Here is a 17,310-nt window from a genome sequence, read left to right as displayed (position 1 = left end):
TTTGTTTGAGTAGCTCGAATTGACTTATTTCTACGTGATGTGTTGATACATCTGTTAAGTGACGAACGTTTAGGGACATATTTTTGGTCGAAGCAATCAACACAATTTACGCTTGTATAACCAAAAAATCTTTTGCCCGTTCACTGAATAAATAAAAAAAAAATTACTGTTTGCACAGGAAAATGTCCATTATATACAACTGAATTTGATCGATATCAATAATAATAATTCTATTTTGTATGTGTGAGATAAACTCTGAATAATATGTGTGGTTTGCCGCAGACAAAATATTGTGCACACTGAATGACATCGATGACTATTCATTAATAAGAAGAAAAAAATTAGCACTTGTGTTAAATATTTTCGATTTCATTTCACTCACATTAATTGGCATCAATCATAATAATTTTATTTTGTTTTATATATGTGCGATTAACTCCGAATGAATTTGTCTTTTGTCAATTGAACCGAATGAACCTCAACCGAAACGGAATGAACCGTTTATTGTTTGTCTTTTGTCAATTGTCAATTTTAAAATAATGTTGAATAATAGAAATGTAGGAAACCATTTTGTTTGTATGTTTTATTATGTTAAAAATGAATGCTAATAATTGTACTATACATATAACCTTCGCGCAGTGCAAGCAATAAGTTGCCAAAGTTTTATCGCGGTCGTATGAACAGTACGGCAGCGCAAAAAATGCGAACAAACAAAAATTCATTTTTATATATTAGATGATAAGTATTATTCCGCGTTTGGAACTTTACGCGAAGTTTTCATTAACTTTGAAATGGTAGAAATGAGTGTCAGATTAAAAAAAAAATGATTTTCTATTTTATTTCTCGTTCCAGCGCCATCCGGATGGGTCCTTCAGGAGGAGAATCTAATCATTGTTGCCGGAGTAGCCGGTGGTCTGGTCATTCTTATGGTTCTATTGGTAATCACAGCTGCGGTGGTAGCAGTCAAGAGAAGGATATCAGGTAAAGCTTATTAGAAATTTATAACTTGCACTTATTACATATTAGAAACTTAACACTTATTAGAAATTTGCACTTATTATCAGGTAACTATTAAAGCATCGGGTTAAGAAATGTCGTATAAACGATAGAAATACAATGATGGATGAAAATGCTTTGCGCTTTTCAAGGGACCAATGGAATAATGTTGTAGATTGGGAAAAGCTTTAATCGCCAGAAGGCATATAACAAATATGCTTTGCAAATTGAAGAGGACGAGTAAAAAACCATTTTTAAAGAAAGACGTTGTAAATACAACAGAATATTATATATAATTCACTTGCTTCCATATATCAACGCTTTATGGACCGAGAGTGTGTAAAGATGCAGATGCAGAAAAATGCGGTTCCAACTATAAGCACATCAAAATGTATATTAAATGGCCGTTTTGAAAACAGTAGACACTCCTTTTCCATCCTTCATTTCATGATAATAATGCAGTAAATTCTTTTATCAATTCCAATTCCTTTTAAAATGAATTTCCTAGGTCACATGTTTTCACCAGTTGTATTTCTGGTTCATTTTATTATGCCTGCTATTTTGAGCTATAAGGAAGATAAAAAATAAATGTATTCATGTACACTTTCAAACTAGAATCACATCATAATTCAGAAAAATCCTGCTTAAAGATATAAGAAAGTAATAAATAAATTGAGTTCGCTTCAGTTGTTTCGATTAGCGGAAATTTTATGGCTTGAAAGTTTTTCAAAAATATTCGTCATCGAGTGAGATGTAGCAATCTAGTAAGTAATTAAAATTTTGAAAATAAATGAACACTATTTCATATTGGGATACAATAAACTGAAATTTGCACAACAGAATTTCTTATTTTTTTTGGGGGGGGGGTATTAAAGACTAGTTTTAAGGCAACGCTAGGGACGGACTTCGTAACGGATGGACCTTTTGAACAATGGCCAGATGGCGAGGACCATACCCGCTTACACGACGGATCTTAGGTGGAATCGTGTCTCTAACCTGAAACCCTCCGGTTCCAAAGCCGAGATCACGACACCAAACCACCACGGCTCCAGCAAATTTCTGCTTCACTTTCTTGTTTTATGAAGTTTTTAATGCTGTTCTCAACTCTGCTTTTCAAAGTGATAGTTATTATTTAAAAATAGCCAGTAACCTGTTGTGTAATATATCATTTCTCACTCAATCAAATTTTTTGGAACTATTTTTTCATCATTTAAAATTGAACTTTTAAAGACAACCAAAAACCATAAGGCGATGAATACGAGTTGTTCAATCCTTTTATTAGCGAATCTAGTGGAAGTGGTGGTAACGAAATTCCTCATATATTCCTTGACATAGGTTTTCTTTCTCCAAAATAAAATTTTGGACGTTGGGCAAATGATTTCTCAAAATTTCATTTTGAAAATCCCACATAGGAGCGTCCTGTGCTTCATAACATAAGAAAGAAAACTGAATATGTGTTTTGGCCGCCGCTCTTTCGAACGGATTAAACCAAAATTTGACACACATCTGTAATTTTAGTAGCAAGACCACGTATCAAATTTTAATTATCTAAGTTGTTGCGTTTTCGAATTATTGCATTTACATGTATGAGAATGTATGTATACGATCGATCCTTTGACAGATTTGGTTTATAAGTTGATACCCATCAATCTTTATATGCTAAAGCTTTATTGAATTATTGCGTTTACATGTATGTTGAAGTATAAGATGTTCCTACTTTACACATTATTTTAAACTTGTTTTGCATACCATTTTAATCTAACTGAAATCATTTTTTCCCTTGGTAATTATGGAAATTGTTGAGGAAAGGGACTGACCACTATTCGCGATAAAGAAATTCATCCCAAAATGACCTTCATTAGTATTGAAATCTGATGTTCGTTATCATTTAGACAAATCGAAGCCTATGATTTGCTGTGTGCCTCTGTAGATTGCTCATCATTCTTTTGATTGAAGGACTTTTGATTGAAGGATTAGGATAGATCATAAATTATAAACATTAGTAGGGTTTTTTTTGTTTGTTTATAACTAAAGCAGATTTGATGTTGAAAATTTCTGATAGCAAAAACATTTCTAATTACATTTCAGAACACGTTATTAGCTTGAAATAAATTTTCATTGAAATAAGCTTATTGGTTTACAAGAAGTTGGAAAGATTACTGTTGCATTTAGAAAAATGATTTACAAAAAACGTTCCATCTTATGTTTTTATTTTATTTAAAAAAATTAGCCAAATCAAATTTGTGAATAAAAGAATGCCCAATTTTTCTATTTATAATGAAAAGTTTCGTATATAAACAGTGTCACACTAATAGACGTGAAAATATGCATATATAATGTTTAGCATGTAAGAAAAGCATAATTTTAACTTCTTTTAAGATTACTGCCATTTGCCAATCGACTTCATATAGATAAAATATTATTTTAATTATTTTCAAAATTCATGTCAATCTTAATACTTTTTTTCAATCTATCGTGACTTTCTAACTATGTAAAATCACCGAAAATTATGTTTACTTCCTTCAGGAACATAATTAATCTCTTAAACCTTTCGAAATCATGTTTTATACTCAAAGCGTGCTCTGGATTTCTGAAACATCATTCAGTTGACTGAACAATCCGAGCTTTCTAATAAAGAAAAAATAATGTGATTCTATGGAAAAAGTTTTCGTCATAACAGTTATTTCTTTTAGCAAACTACTCGGTGGAAGATTCCGAAGTGTTTTACACACACATTTGTGAGCGAAAAACCTTTTAACTTCTCCATATTTTTGAGAAAAACCTTCATGGAGTTGCCAAAGGAGGATATACAGGTTATTGCCCAATTCAACCGACAAATTCAGAGGGTTAATAGTAAGCATTAGCAGGATGAAGAATCACCATACAATATAGGGTTCCAAACGACGTTTAGCAGGTAAAAATCGCAAAAATATAGGGAGTCGGAGGACTGTTGGAAACTGTAAGATAATTAATAAAAAAATAACCAATGGTGTTTCAATTAAGATATTTTTTAAGTGAAAGCACATTCTTAATTTTTTTTCATGTTGGTAACATGCGGATTTGATGATCTAGGGAGTCGTAAATTACTGAAAACTAAAAAGTAGTTTAGAACTCATATTTGCAAAAATATTAAAACTTGAAGAAAAATAAAAGCTTGCATTTGTAAGGACTTTTATATTCTATAATTTGATATAAGCGTATAGCGTGAAAACTGGGGAGTTTTAAAGATATTCAAGAAAAACTAAAATGAAAATGGTCCAAAGAGATGACTCTGCCCAGATGTTATTATCCAAATTGTATAGTACGTTCGACGAGATAGTCTTGTGGGGATCTTGGAATGACCAAATATTTGCATTGTGCGTGTTGACGACACCTTTTCTGGTAAAGCAGGCTTCATTTGAGAATAAATCTCTAGTAGAAAAATGTGGCCTCAAGCGTTCAGCGTGAGAACTCCACCTGATAGCGATTTTCATCGAAAAACGTTACCTGCGAAACTATGTTTTCTGGTAATTTTTCATCTATTTAATGCCTATTATCCTTGCTCTGAATTTTCTTTCGAATTTGACAACGCTCTCTGCGAACATCGGTACTGATGTCGCAGCGATGTTTCCTGGTATTCCTTTTGTGTGTGTGTGTGAATATCTTTAAAACTACTCGGTTCTTACATTATACGTTTATATCAAATTATAGAATATAAAATACCTTATATTTTCAAACATTTAATTTTTCTTCAAGTTTTAATATTTTTGCAAATATGTGTTTTAAACTACTTTTTAGTTTTCAGTAATTTACGACTTCCTAGATAATCAAACCCGCATGTTACTAGCATAAAAAAAACTTTTAAGAATGGGCTTTCACTTAAAAAATCGTAGTTGAAATAACATTGGTAATTTTTTTATTAATTTTTTATAGTTTTCCAGTTTTCTAAATCTCTATATTTTTGCGATTTTCACTTACTAAATGTCGTTTGAGACACCATGATGTATGGTGATTCTTTATCCTCTTGACGCCTACTATCTCCCCTCTGAATTTTTTGATCGAATTCGGCAGCACCCTGTATATGTAAGATTAATTATTAAAATTATATTCATCAAATTCCACGTGTTTTCAAGTTCTTCCTATATATTTTTCTTAATGAAAGTCAAATAATCTGAAGCGAAAAATCCACCTTCAGTTCCTGTTAGGATCCACCTTCAGTTGGGATTTTGTGGAAATGAGCTGATAAGATTGCGAAATCCTCAATTCGTTTTTTAGAAATACCCATACCTGCATGTAATTTGAAGAAACAAGCAACGCGCTATCTTTACACCAATTTACAAACTCAGTGGGATTCGGAAACACTAAACAAACTTCGAATTTGCAAGCCTATCATAAAAAATGGGCCTTCTTTAAATAATCAAAAATATGAATAAAGTTTTAACTCGTCTGATAATCTGTCACACTAGATTTACACATAGACATTTGTTTTTAAATAATCAATTGCCGATGTGTCCACATTGTGACTGAGGAGCAACCATTTATCATATCCTTATTGAATGTCCATATTTTAATGCTCAGAGCTTGTTTTACTTCAAAACAACAGCAGTGACTTTGCCATTGTTATTACTTGGCAGAAACCCACATTAGAACTTTTTTGTCTCTCTTTAAAATCTATAGAATTTTATTCCTTAATTTAAACTCACTATTATGGTTATCGATACGACTTTTTGTAATATATCATCATTTTACCTATGGTTATTTCTGCATCATTTTTATAGAAACTCATTTTATTAAACTATGACCTAGAAATAAACTTGTCTGGCGCAATACGAACTTCGTATTTGTTCTTGTGCCACAAAACCTAAAACCAAACCAAATCGGTTTCTATTAAAATAATCAAACTAACAAAGTGAGTAAACATCACTCCACACTATTATTCAAAACCTTGAAAGGTTCAAAACCGCACTTCTCATAATCCGAAAGAAAGCCTTCAGCTAATAGACAAGCTGCCGTCATTTTAACTGACACACTGTGCTCACGTAAGGGAAAAGCGATAGCAGAGTAATCCTCTCTCCAGAGGTGTGGAATAAAATAAAAGTGTTTTCTTGATGCCAGTGCACAATGATTGGTTGGGGTGGGCGAAGCAACTGGATCGTATATCCTAAATGGTAAAACCGATTTTCATTGTCACCCATTTAAGTGTTCTCATAAGGAAGAATTCTTGTTGGTAGACAAACACGTTTCTTCACCAGACAGAGAGGCGAACACACAAGCAGTGGAAGGGCGCTTTACCAGATCTAAGTTAAGAATGAACTGATTTTATTCTTTTAAAAAACTATCTTCCGATCTATTGATTACAAATTTTATAAAAGGTTTCGTTTCGATTGGCTTTATGTTTATTGGCCTCAAATCCATTTATGGTGAAACTGAACCAAACATCTGGTGAGAGTTAATCGGATTTCAAAAGTTTGTTTGTAAATTGCTTCATTTTCCAGGACCTGTCAACCTGTAAAATCTGCTAACAGTAAGCGCATGGTAAAACACAGTCTAAAACTTATTTAACAATCATATCAAAAATTAAACGCCAGTCATTTTTATAAAGGTAAGAAGATGGGGATGGAAAACTTTATGAAGAATGCCTTTTAATTTGATGTGGTGAAAATGAAAGCAGTGAATGCGTTGATTGTGTACATTTCATTAAACTGTGAGGAACCGTCATAGGCCATTGAGATACTGCACACTGGGATGCGGGTTCCCCCCGCAGCAAATGTTAATGTGGGAATCGTTCGTATCCAATTCTTAAACCGATAAGAATTGCGTCAAGTTTTCTACTAGACAAACAAGACCAACAATCAATTAGGTGTTTAATTGCTTTAAGTTTTTTTTTTTTTTTTGCCTCTAATATTTTCTTGGGCTTACCATTTTAAATACAGACTGAATTTAACATGGGTATTTTATATCGTTTAATGGAATAAGAGAATTTAATATATAGGCAGCAGATTTCGTTAAATTGTCCACTGATTCATTTCCTGGTATACCACTGTGCAAGGGAACCCATCTAAGGAGAATACTATGCACTGATTAAAAGGAGTATACTATTTATATGAATGCAATTCATTATTTTATGAGTGCTTAACTATTTTTCTTAATGTTGGCAGAGCTATAATTAGAAAATTGTGGTGATTCGTATACATGGTAATAATTTCATTTAACTGCTCACTTAAGGGAAAACCGATAGTAGAGGAATTCGCTCTTCAGAGCAGTGGAATAAAATAAAAGTACGAATTAAGCAATTAATTTGTGATGAGTGCGGCTATTATGTTTCATGATCTGGGTAAAGTGGAAAATTGTTCCCATTTTTCTTTTTGGAAATAATTTTAATAAACGTCGAATTTTTTCGTTTCAAGAGTTTATTCATTTTATTTTTGGTTATTTTTAATTAAAATTCTAATTACTAAAAATCATTATCACTTATAAATCAATCCACTCTGTGGAATTAGATAGGACTTAGCTCTGTAATTAAGAACTTATTGCTATGCGCCTGTTTCGAGACATAACAAGAAAATTGTTTTCATTGCTCTAAAACTATCTTTGTAAACATTTGGAGGTTAGTCCAAATTAAGGAGCATAGCTAACCATAGATTACCACAATGGTCCAGTCATCCTTTTTGATGCTTATGGATATTTTTTCTGCTTATCTGCCAAGAGACATAATGAATGTTCTCCAAAAATGGACTATGTATTGAATAGAATGCATACCACAGGAGTTAATATTCATAATGGTGTGAATGCAACAAATATATCGATATAAATAAATACATCCATGTTGAATGATTCTAGGAATGAGGCGCAATTTACGAATGTACTCTTAGGATAATGAACATATGTTAAAAAGCAGAGTTACTTGATTGTTTTGTAACTTTCGGATGATTACAAGAAGGTGAGATTTGGAAGATTTTTTCAGTGACTTGTAAGTCTATTTATATATATTGCCTCTAATTCATAATGGGTTCAGCCATTACACAGGACAAAGAGATGAAACTACATACAAGGATATTTGGAAAAAGGCAGATTATTTTTATACAGGTATAAAAGTCTAAGGTTTAAAGAATGGTATTTGTATCAGCTACATAAAATGAAAAATCTCCATTGATACAGTGCATCCATAAAAAAACAATTTAAAAAAACTCATATGTTTTCAAGCATTTTTTTTTTCAAGAATATCTCATCAAATTAATAGTTTAGCAATAAGAAAACTATTTTCCAGCACTTCTCTTTAGAATAAAGCAATGGGCATAAATAACTATTTAACTGAAGATCAGTTTAGTATTGAATTGGATTGGGTTTGTGGCAGTAAATGGCTGGTTTCTATTTAGTGGTATTGGATCAATTCGTTTCTTGTAATAGATAGTCAATGATGCTTAATGTGTTGAGCCTTAAACCCTTCTCAGAAATCTGATTTCATAACATTTCTAGAATATAAGAAATGAATTCTAGTCGTTGATTGGCTAATTGTGGATTGCATTACTAGAGCTCTGTTCTGCATCTGCTTATATCTGCTTGTACTGTAAAGCATTTTCAATTTTGCTGAGTCGTTTATCGTTTGCTCAAGGACTGCAGCTAAACAGGTATTTTAGAAGAAGACCTTGATTTTAAAAGCAATATAGATCAAACAATAGATTTAAGTAAAACTGTTTGATCTGCTTCTACTCCAAAAAAATTGCGACTGAAATATTGTCAGATACGGATAGGATTTGTTGATGCTTACATGCAAAGAAACTTCAAAACTTCTTTGCTAGATGCTCCTACTCAATTCAGAACCTGCTGTTTTTTACCATTCTGTATGCTGAGGGAAAGATAACAGAATTTTGGATTCGGAAGAGGATTTTTAGAAATTCCGTTTATGCTATGATCTACAATTTCATTTCTATGTTGAAACCAAATTTACAAACACTGTAAAATATTTCTCAAATCTGTTATTTTCCAATTGTATTATTGAAACAATTTGAAATGCAGTTTAAATTCAAGAAAAAAAAAGCAAAATAAAAATAAACAGGAAATATTGAAATAAAATTTTAAAAACGCGGTTACCCTTAGAGGTGTAATCATTACTGGATAATATTTAGCTCATTCATTGATTTGTGGTTTTTTTTTATAATATTATCTGACTAGCCGCCTTTGGCGACCAGCTGGTTCGCCAATCTTAATGTTCGTTAAAATTTTAATAATTAAATATTTTATGCAATTCCAACTTTAATAGATTCTTCAGCAAAATATTTTAAAACTTCAAATTTTGATAGTCATATAATTCACTCATAATATTATAAAGGCCTTCAGTCATAACGTGATATGTATATCTCTAATTTTCTGTTACCCCTCGTAGAATTTATGCTTTAAATTAAAGTGTAAATGATTAATCTGCAATTAATATAATAATATTTTTTACTGAAACAAAGCATTTTTTTAATAATATGATTACTGATAATAGAGTCACTGAGCGTTTAAACTTTATGGGCACTAAAGAATATCTTTCTTAATTTATGTAATATCTCAAGAATTTGTCAACAAAATTTTGGCAGATTCATCATGAACAGATCGATTAATGAACAATGTTTACTTTTAAATGCATCAAACACTAAGAAAATAAAATGAATTGTTTAAAATAATCGGTCTAAAACAGGTTTAAAAAAACTACTTAAAAAACGATGTAATTAAAACTATAAGCATATACAAAAAAATATATAACTAACATAAATACAATTTAATTACAAAAGCATGCAACTAACCTAAAAATAATTTAAATCATTGAAAACAGGTTTAAAAAAAACTACTTAAAAACGATGTACTTAAAACTATAAGCATATACAAAAAATATATAACTAACATAAATACAATTTACTTACAAAAGCATGTAACTCACTTAAAAATAATTTAAATCGTCTGTTGAAAGTGGTTGTCATGACAACAATCAGAACAATGCGCATGCGTGAATTTTCTTCGGAAACTTCTTTTCCCTTTCCAGCTGTGTTGCCATAGAAACCGGCGCACAGCTGTTTACATGTTTATGTTTATCTATTCAGATTTTATAATATCTAATCAGAGTAACGGTGAATATCAGTGTGTTCGTGTTCGTCAATAAATGTTAATTTTTTTAATAACATGATTAACGAAAACAGAGTCACTGAGCATTTAAACCTTATGGGAACAAAAAAATATCTTTCTTAATTTATGTAATATCTCAAGAATTTGTCGACCAACCGGTTCGCCAATCTTAATGCTCGTTAAAATTTTTATATTTAAATATTTTATGCAATTCCTACTTTAATAGCTTCTTCATCAAAATATTTTAAAACTTCAAATTTTGATAGTCATATAATTCACTCATAATATTATAAAGGCCTTCAGTCATAACGTAATATGTATCTCTCTAATTTTCTGTTAACACCCGTAGAATTTATGTTTTAAATTAAAGTGGAAAGAATTAATCTGCAATTAATATAATAATATTTTTTACTGAAACAAAGAATTTTTTTATAATCTGATTAATGAAAATAGAGTCACTCAGCGTTTAAACTTTATGGGCACTAAAGAATATCCTTTTCAATTTACGTATTATCTCAAGAATTTGTCAACAAAACTTTCTTAGATTCATCATGAGCAGATCGATTCATTAACAATGTTTACTTTTAAATGCATCAAACACTAAGAAAATGAAACGAATCGTTTAAAATAGACGGTTTAAAACAGGTTTTAAAAAAACTACTTAAAAAACGATGCACTTAAAACTATAAGCATATACAAAAAATATATAACTAACATAAATACATTTTAATTACAAAAACATGCAACGAACCTAAAAAAAATTTAAATCCAGTCCGCATCGGTTGATAATAATTCGTCAACACAATGCGAAATTCAGAACACAAAGCGCATGCGTGAATTTTCAACGCCAGTTACGTAACGCAAATACGTGATTTTTTTTCTACGCCAGTTGGGGTAACGCTATGCGGATTAGAAATTTTTAATTTCCTTTATTCTGTTTTATTTTTATTCAAAAGATCTTCAGAATGAATCTGAAGGATCGATTAATTAACAATGTTTAATTTTAAATGCATCAAACATTAAGAAAATAAACAGAATCGTTTGAAATAATCCGCCGAAAAATACTAACCCTAGCCTCATTACTGTTGGGAGAAAAAAACCCCGGAAGCCTTACTCATTTGGCGGTGGCGAAAATGGAAGATTTTTTTGGCGGAAAAGTTGGCGGTGGGGAAAATGAAAGATTCTTTTGGCGGGAAAGTTAGTTTTTAATTAATAATTAAAATTCTAATTAAAATTTCAAAAAAAGGGACCCCAGGTGCACATTCCCGACCTCTAAGGTATACATGTACCAAATTTGGTAGCTGTATATCAAATGACCTGGCCTGTAGAGCGTCAACACACACACACACACACACACACACATTGAGCTTTATTATAAGTATAGATATAGATATAGATTAGATTACGCCTTTCGTTCTAGGAATGTGTTGTCTTATTTATTCAATCGAGAACACACAGAAGAGAATCCATTAAAATGTTGTGGAATTTTGTATTAAATTATTTAATTTCAGCTTAGAAATTTAAGAAATAATCATAATACAGGTAAAACAATTAAGGGGCCAAATGATTATCAAGGACAATCAGAAATGTTTATATATTTATACATTTACTGAATAAAACATTTATGTAGACAAAAAAGGATTCAAATATTATTTCATCATCTGTTCTACTCTATTTGTTGTTGTTTGCCAGCTGAATATTTGTTGAAAGGTTGGTAAGGACTGTAATTTGAAGCAAAACTAAATAAAATGCAATAAAAAAGCAGGAGTGAACTCCAAAATCGCTCTTTCTTCTGTTATCTATTTGCCTATTTTGTCGCTTTGAGCAGTATATGAAACTTTATATTTGAACAACCTCAGCTACAGGTCGTAATACTTTTTTTAAATAAAAAGGTATGTGAAATTAAGACTAAACATCATAACCTAATATCATTAGGAAGATAAATATAATTTAAAATGGTCAAAAATATCTTTGTTAGAAATTTGATGATTTTTAAGTCATCGAAAATTGAACAAAAAAAGGACTTCGAGATGACCATTCTCATCCGTTAAGATGCATCTGTGTCAAATTTAGTAGTTCTACGTTCAATAGTCTGTTCTCTAGACTATCTAGATATGTTTTTTCTTTTCTAGCATTAATGCATGCTGTATTTATTTATTCCATTTCAACGCTCTCGGAAATGGAACAAAGATTTCCCCTCAAACTGTAATGCATATTACAGTTCAGGAAAAAGAAAAGGAAGCATTAAGTCGCAAACTCCTTCCGTTTTCTTTTACCATTCTCTGATTTTCAGAGAATAAGCGGAAGCAAAGAAAAATACTTTAAAAAAAGAAGAAAATCAAACTAAGTAAAAACGATTTGCAAAACTCAGAAAAACAAACGGAGGAAACTCTTATTGCGATCCCATAAACTCTCTTCAGCAAATAGCGGTATCATTTCTTGAAAGTAAATGCGAAACGGTTGCATTGAAACAGATAACAAGCGACAAAGGGTACTCGACGCCGTCGTCAACCCCCCACAAAATACGGGTCAATATCATCGGAACAAATGAGATGTGCTCCGCTCATTGGAGCCGAACTTGTTTCTTTAAGTTGAGACCATCAAACTGTCGGAGAAGGCATTTTATGTCAAATGTCTTCAATTTGAGCTGCCTGCTATTCTTCTGGTCTGTGAATCAAAACCAGCAATGTTTGAGTTAATGTGCCACTCTTTTGTTTGGAATAAATTTGCTGGGAGATGGGCTCTCCATTAATGAACTTCTTGTTGCAGTCATTATACGCTTCCAAAGAGAATTAAAAGCAACGTATCATGTGTGAGTGTGTGTGTGTGAGTGTGTGTGTGTGTGTGTGTGTGTGTGTGTGTGTGTGTGTGTGTGTGTGTAATTTGCCATAACAATTTCCATGAACAATATTATAAGGTTAATATTGTTACATATTTAATGTATTATAAATATTATTCAAGAATTTTCTAATCCTTTATTCATTTATTACAAAAACATTTATTTTCAATTAGTAAATGTCAGTTTGTTATTTGCAACTGGCAGATACGGGTTTTTAATTGTTTCATATGTCATTAAAAATGAAGCTGAATATTTTAGTGATAAATACAGAAAATATTATTGCAAAAAAATAAATTTTGCATTTTCAAAATTTAAATAAATTATCTTTCCAATGATACCAATTAGATTAAAAACAATAGACAATTCCAACACCAGATTCATTTTTTACCCTAAAATTCAAGCCATTCTCATTATTTCATCCAATATTTAATCGCGTGATTTTATATGATTATTTTCGTGCTCAAGTGATTTTATTCGATTATTTTCGTATAGTTAATCGCGTGATTATTTTCTTGCATTATTCAAAGCTAAAGCATCTAATCTGTGTAAATTCACAAGACAAATGGAAAAGTGAAGTTTTTGCTCAAATTAGAAGAACAAGACAATTGCCTTTATAATTAGACTATGATGTCATGGAACTGGTTCCCATAAGAAAGGTTTATATAATAATGAATGGAGAATACGCAAGGCAACAGAAAAAAAAGCGACTTTATTATCCGACAGTATGGAGAGACTAGGAACATAGAATTAATGATGAATGCGTGCATATATGCATGTGTGTGTGTTGGCACTTTACAGTCAAACCGTTTGATTTAATGATATCAAATTCGGATAAGGTATACTTTGGAGGGTAAATAACATTTTAATTAATTGAAAAAAAATAGCCAGATTTTGATGTTTTTTTGATAACTTACAAAAATATTCCTACACAAATATGATTCCACACCGTTTTATAGTCCAAAATATAATCTTTACAATGATGCCAGTTTAACTACTGTACAATTGTTTAAACTAATAATAAAATTTATAAAATTAAATAATTTTAATAAAACTTTTAACTTATTTTTAGGAATGTTCCACAACAATATTTTCATTGTTGTGAACGAAATCGAAATCCTTTTCATTGTTTCAACAAATATTTGATCGCGTGATTTTCTTCCATTGGTGAAAGCTAAAGAGAGTCTTGTCTCATAGTTGTGTAGTTTGCGAGACGAATAAAAAAGTGAAGTTGCAAGATCAGTTAAATTCAGATAGGAACCGGCTATGATAGCGCTGTTGTGGGACTGGTCTGCAATAGAAGATTTCATTTGTACAATGAAAAGAACATATGTAAGTCTATTGAAATAAAACTGCTGTAATGTCTGATATTTGGACGGAATCATAGATATGAAGTTTTGTCAAAACGATTCAAATTACATTAATTATGAAATGAAAGCCGGCATCCTGGCATAGGGGTAGTTTGTCTTCCCCGTGATCTGGGCGTCCTGGATTCGAGTCCCGGTTCGGGCATGGTTGTTCTTCCGTTGTTCTATCTGTGAGATGTGTGAATGTGCCCTCCTGTAAAAAGGGGTTGTGCAAGCGAATGAGTGATGCGTGAGTAGCAAAGACGTACTCTTGGCCCTCGTTGGCGCTACTAAAAAACAAAAGACGCTCCCCCATCGGCTTAAAAATCGCTGTCTTCGTAACAGCGGGTTTGTCCATGGCAAGTGCCATAAGAAACAACAACAACAAATTAAATATAACCAGTATATCGGTTGAACGCCAAAGGTGAGTAATATTAAATATGATCAATACACCTAGCGAATTAGCTGGTCTCAAGAAGGGACTTGTTAAACAATGAAGATAAACCCTTTACACATATACTTCGTATTTGGAAATTCCCAAAGTGATAGTGATGTTGATGTTCAAAATATTTTTGATTATGCCTTTCGATTTTAGAATTCCGCTTCCTCCATACTTCAGGATTTTAGAGTTAAACATTTTGTTAGTTCATGTCAGGTCTCATTACTAAGGAAATCGAAAGAATAGACTATTGGCTCAAATATAATATAGGATCAAATATATATATATTTTGATCATCGATTCAAAATAACAAGGTTCTTTCAGATATATTGAAAGAAATAGTCCCTCTGGGGGGCATCTCGTAATTGAGGATGAGAAGCTTCCGGTATGGTGTCTGATTCTCGCCACCTATGAGGGTATACAAAAGAATGGGGGTCGCTACCTCCCATCGATGACGGGACGTACTTTCTTAGGGAAAGATTGCACCGTGGCCGATGATGGCCCTTACGACTCAACCACAGTTCCCGCCAGTGTTGCTGTCACAGCGGCCCTGTCATTCAAGTTTTTCCGTGTGCCTTCGAAAGCGGTGTAGTCAGTCTATAATACTGAAAGAAATAAGAGAATTCAACGAAGCTAATCTTCAAAATTTGATATACCATGATACTAATATTTTTTTGTTGCAATTCCTACAAGTTCGTTTAGAAAACCTAAATGGAGATTAATACTTTTTCACTCTTCATGCTTTCTGCTTAAAGTAATCATTACTTTCGGATTATTTGCAAGCTCATAATTCCTACTGGTTTTGCTTTTTGAAAGATATTTTGATGCAAGCTGCCTTTTCATTATTTTTATCTGTTATCTTAAAAATGGATTGACTTTTTTTATAGATTTAAAAATTTAAGAATTCAGAGTAATTGTAACTATGTAAAGAGCGGAAGGAGGTTATTCGTTTTATGTGTTCTATGATTGCCGAGATATTTCTACATGTGTTATATTCTGTTATAAAATGGACTTTATAAGTAGTTGTTCATTGAAAAGCAGAGTCTCATTATGGAGATGAGAATATATTAAAGCAGTTTCATGTTTGCTTTGAGGCATTTAATATGAATAAGGGAAATGGGAATAGCTCGTTTGGTATGATGTAACACTCCATTTGAGTACTTTTTTTGGTACTTTTCCGTTTCCGAGGGCCGTAAAAATATCGCCAAACTATTGGAGATATTTTTTGTTGGCGATATGGCGAAAATAATTTAACTGTCGCCAACGGCATTCGGAATATAAGGGTACTTTTTCATTCCCAAAAGCCGTAAAAAATCGCCAAACTGTTGGCATTTTTTTTCGATCTTTCTTGTTGGAAATTTGGCGTAAATAATTTAATTGTCGCCAACGGCTCTCGGAAACGGAAAAGCACCCTTTTTTTATTTGTGAATGTTACAAAGAAAAATTTCTGAGAAAATTGGGAACAAATCTAAATACATCATGGTTAAATCTAATGAACTACTTTGCCTAAAGAGATGAGGAATGAATCGACTGATGAAAAAAAAAATGCATTTCTTTGTCGACAAAAGATTTCATTGCCAACATTCATGGAAAAAGATAACTCTATTGATCTCCTTTCAAAATGGGACTCTTATCAACATACTCTAACATTTCAACATTTCTGATCAAACCTTCCTTTGAATCCTTTAGTGGAATGCACTTGACAGAGGTGAAGAATTATCATCTTTTTAATAGGGAAGAAACTCTTTTGGCTTCTTTATTATGATATCGTTAATACCGCGAGAAGCAATAAAATGAGAATAGGAGATGCCTCAAGAAAATTCAAAATTATTCGATAATTCACCCTTGACTAAACCTTTTATTTATTTTCGAAAATTATAATTGCCTGGCTTTTCTCGATCATCGACTCAAAAAAGCATTTCGCGAAGAAAGTTCTTTTTACTTTTAGAAAAACTCACACACACACACATGCAAAAAAAAAAACAAAAAAAAAAAAAACAAAAAAAAAAAAAAAACATCCACTTCTCACCAGATACAACGACCCATTCGTTTTTAATGATTTCGGGTGCAGTTTGTTTTATCAAACGAACGAAATGAAATTTTGAAAGTAATATTAACAAAAAATAGAAAGAAAAAAAAAGATACTCTTGTAATAATATGCATTGTGCATACACTTCAAGGTGGGGGTGGACGAAGAAAGAGGGGACAGGAAAAAATGATTGCAAGGGGATGTACCCATAAAAGACGGATGTTACTTTTTAAGTATCGTTTGAAAGCAAAAAGAAAAAGACGGCACCAGAACGACTTCCTATTAAAAATTGAGCTCCAGAGAGAAACGCAGCAATTATTCTAATGGCATGTTTCATCTTTTCATTTCCATTCGAGTTTTATTTCTTACTTAATGTTTACTTCCCTTTTCTGTTTTCTGACGTAATGAATTTTAGGAAATAGATATTTCAAATACACTCGAAAAGGGAACGGCTTTTTCTCTGGGGCTTAAATGGGTGTCCCTGACTGCTTGCTGTTTATTTTAATGTTCATAAAGTTATCTTTACCCGTGGCGCTCTAATTGAAAGCGTCCTGGGCACAGTGATGTACTGCGCGCGCAGATG

The 17,310-nt window shown here is 32.0% G+C and overlaps 1 protein-coding gene across 1 annotated transcript in view; it reads left to right on the top strand.

The window, feature by feature from the left end:
- Nucleotides 1–17,310, top strand: part of LOC129967019 (hemicentin-1-like) — a 500,464-nt gene that overhangs the window by 444,723 nt on the left and 38,431 nt on the right. The window contains exon 11 of the mRNA XM_056081650.1: nt 853–981. Coding sequence (XP_055937625.1) covers nt 853–981 — 129 coding nt within the window. The remainder of the gene's footprint in view (nt 1–852; nt 982–17,310) is intronic.

This window comes from Argiope bruennichi, chromosome 4 (assembly GCF_947563725.1).
Source record: "Argiope bruennichi chromosome 4, qqArgBrue1.1, whole genome shotgun sequence".
Taxonomy (NCBI): domain Eukaryota; kingdom Metazoa; phylum Arthropoda; class Arachnida; order Araneae; family Araneidae; genus Argiope; species Argiope bruennichi.
Note: the sequence above shows the minus strand (reverse complement) of the source record. Positions and strands in the feature narration are given on the sequence as shown.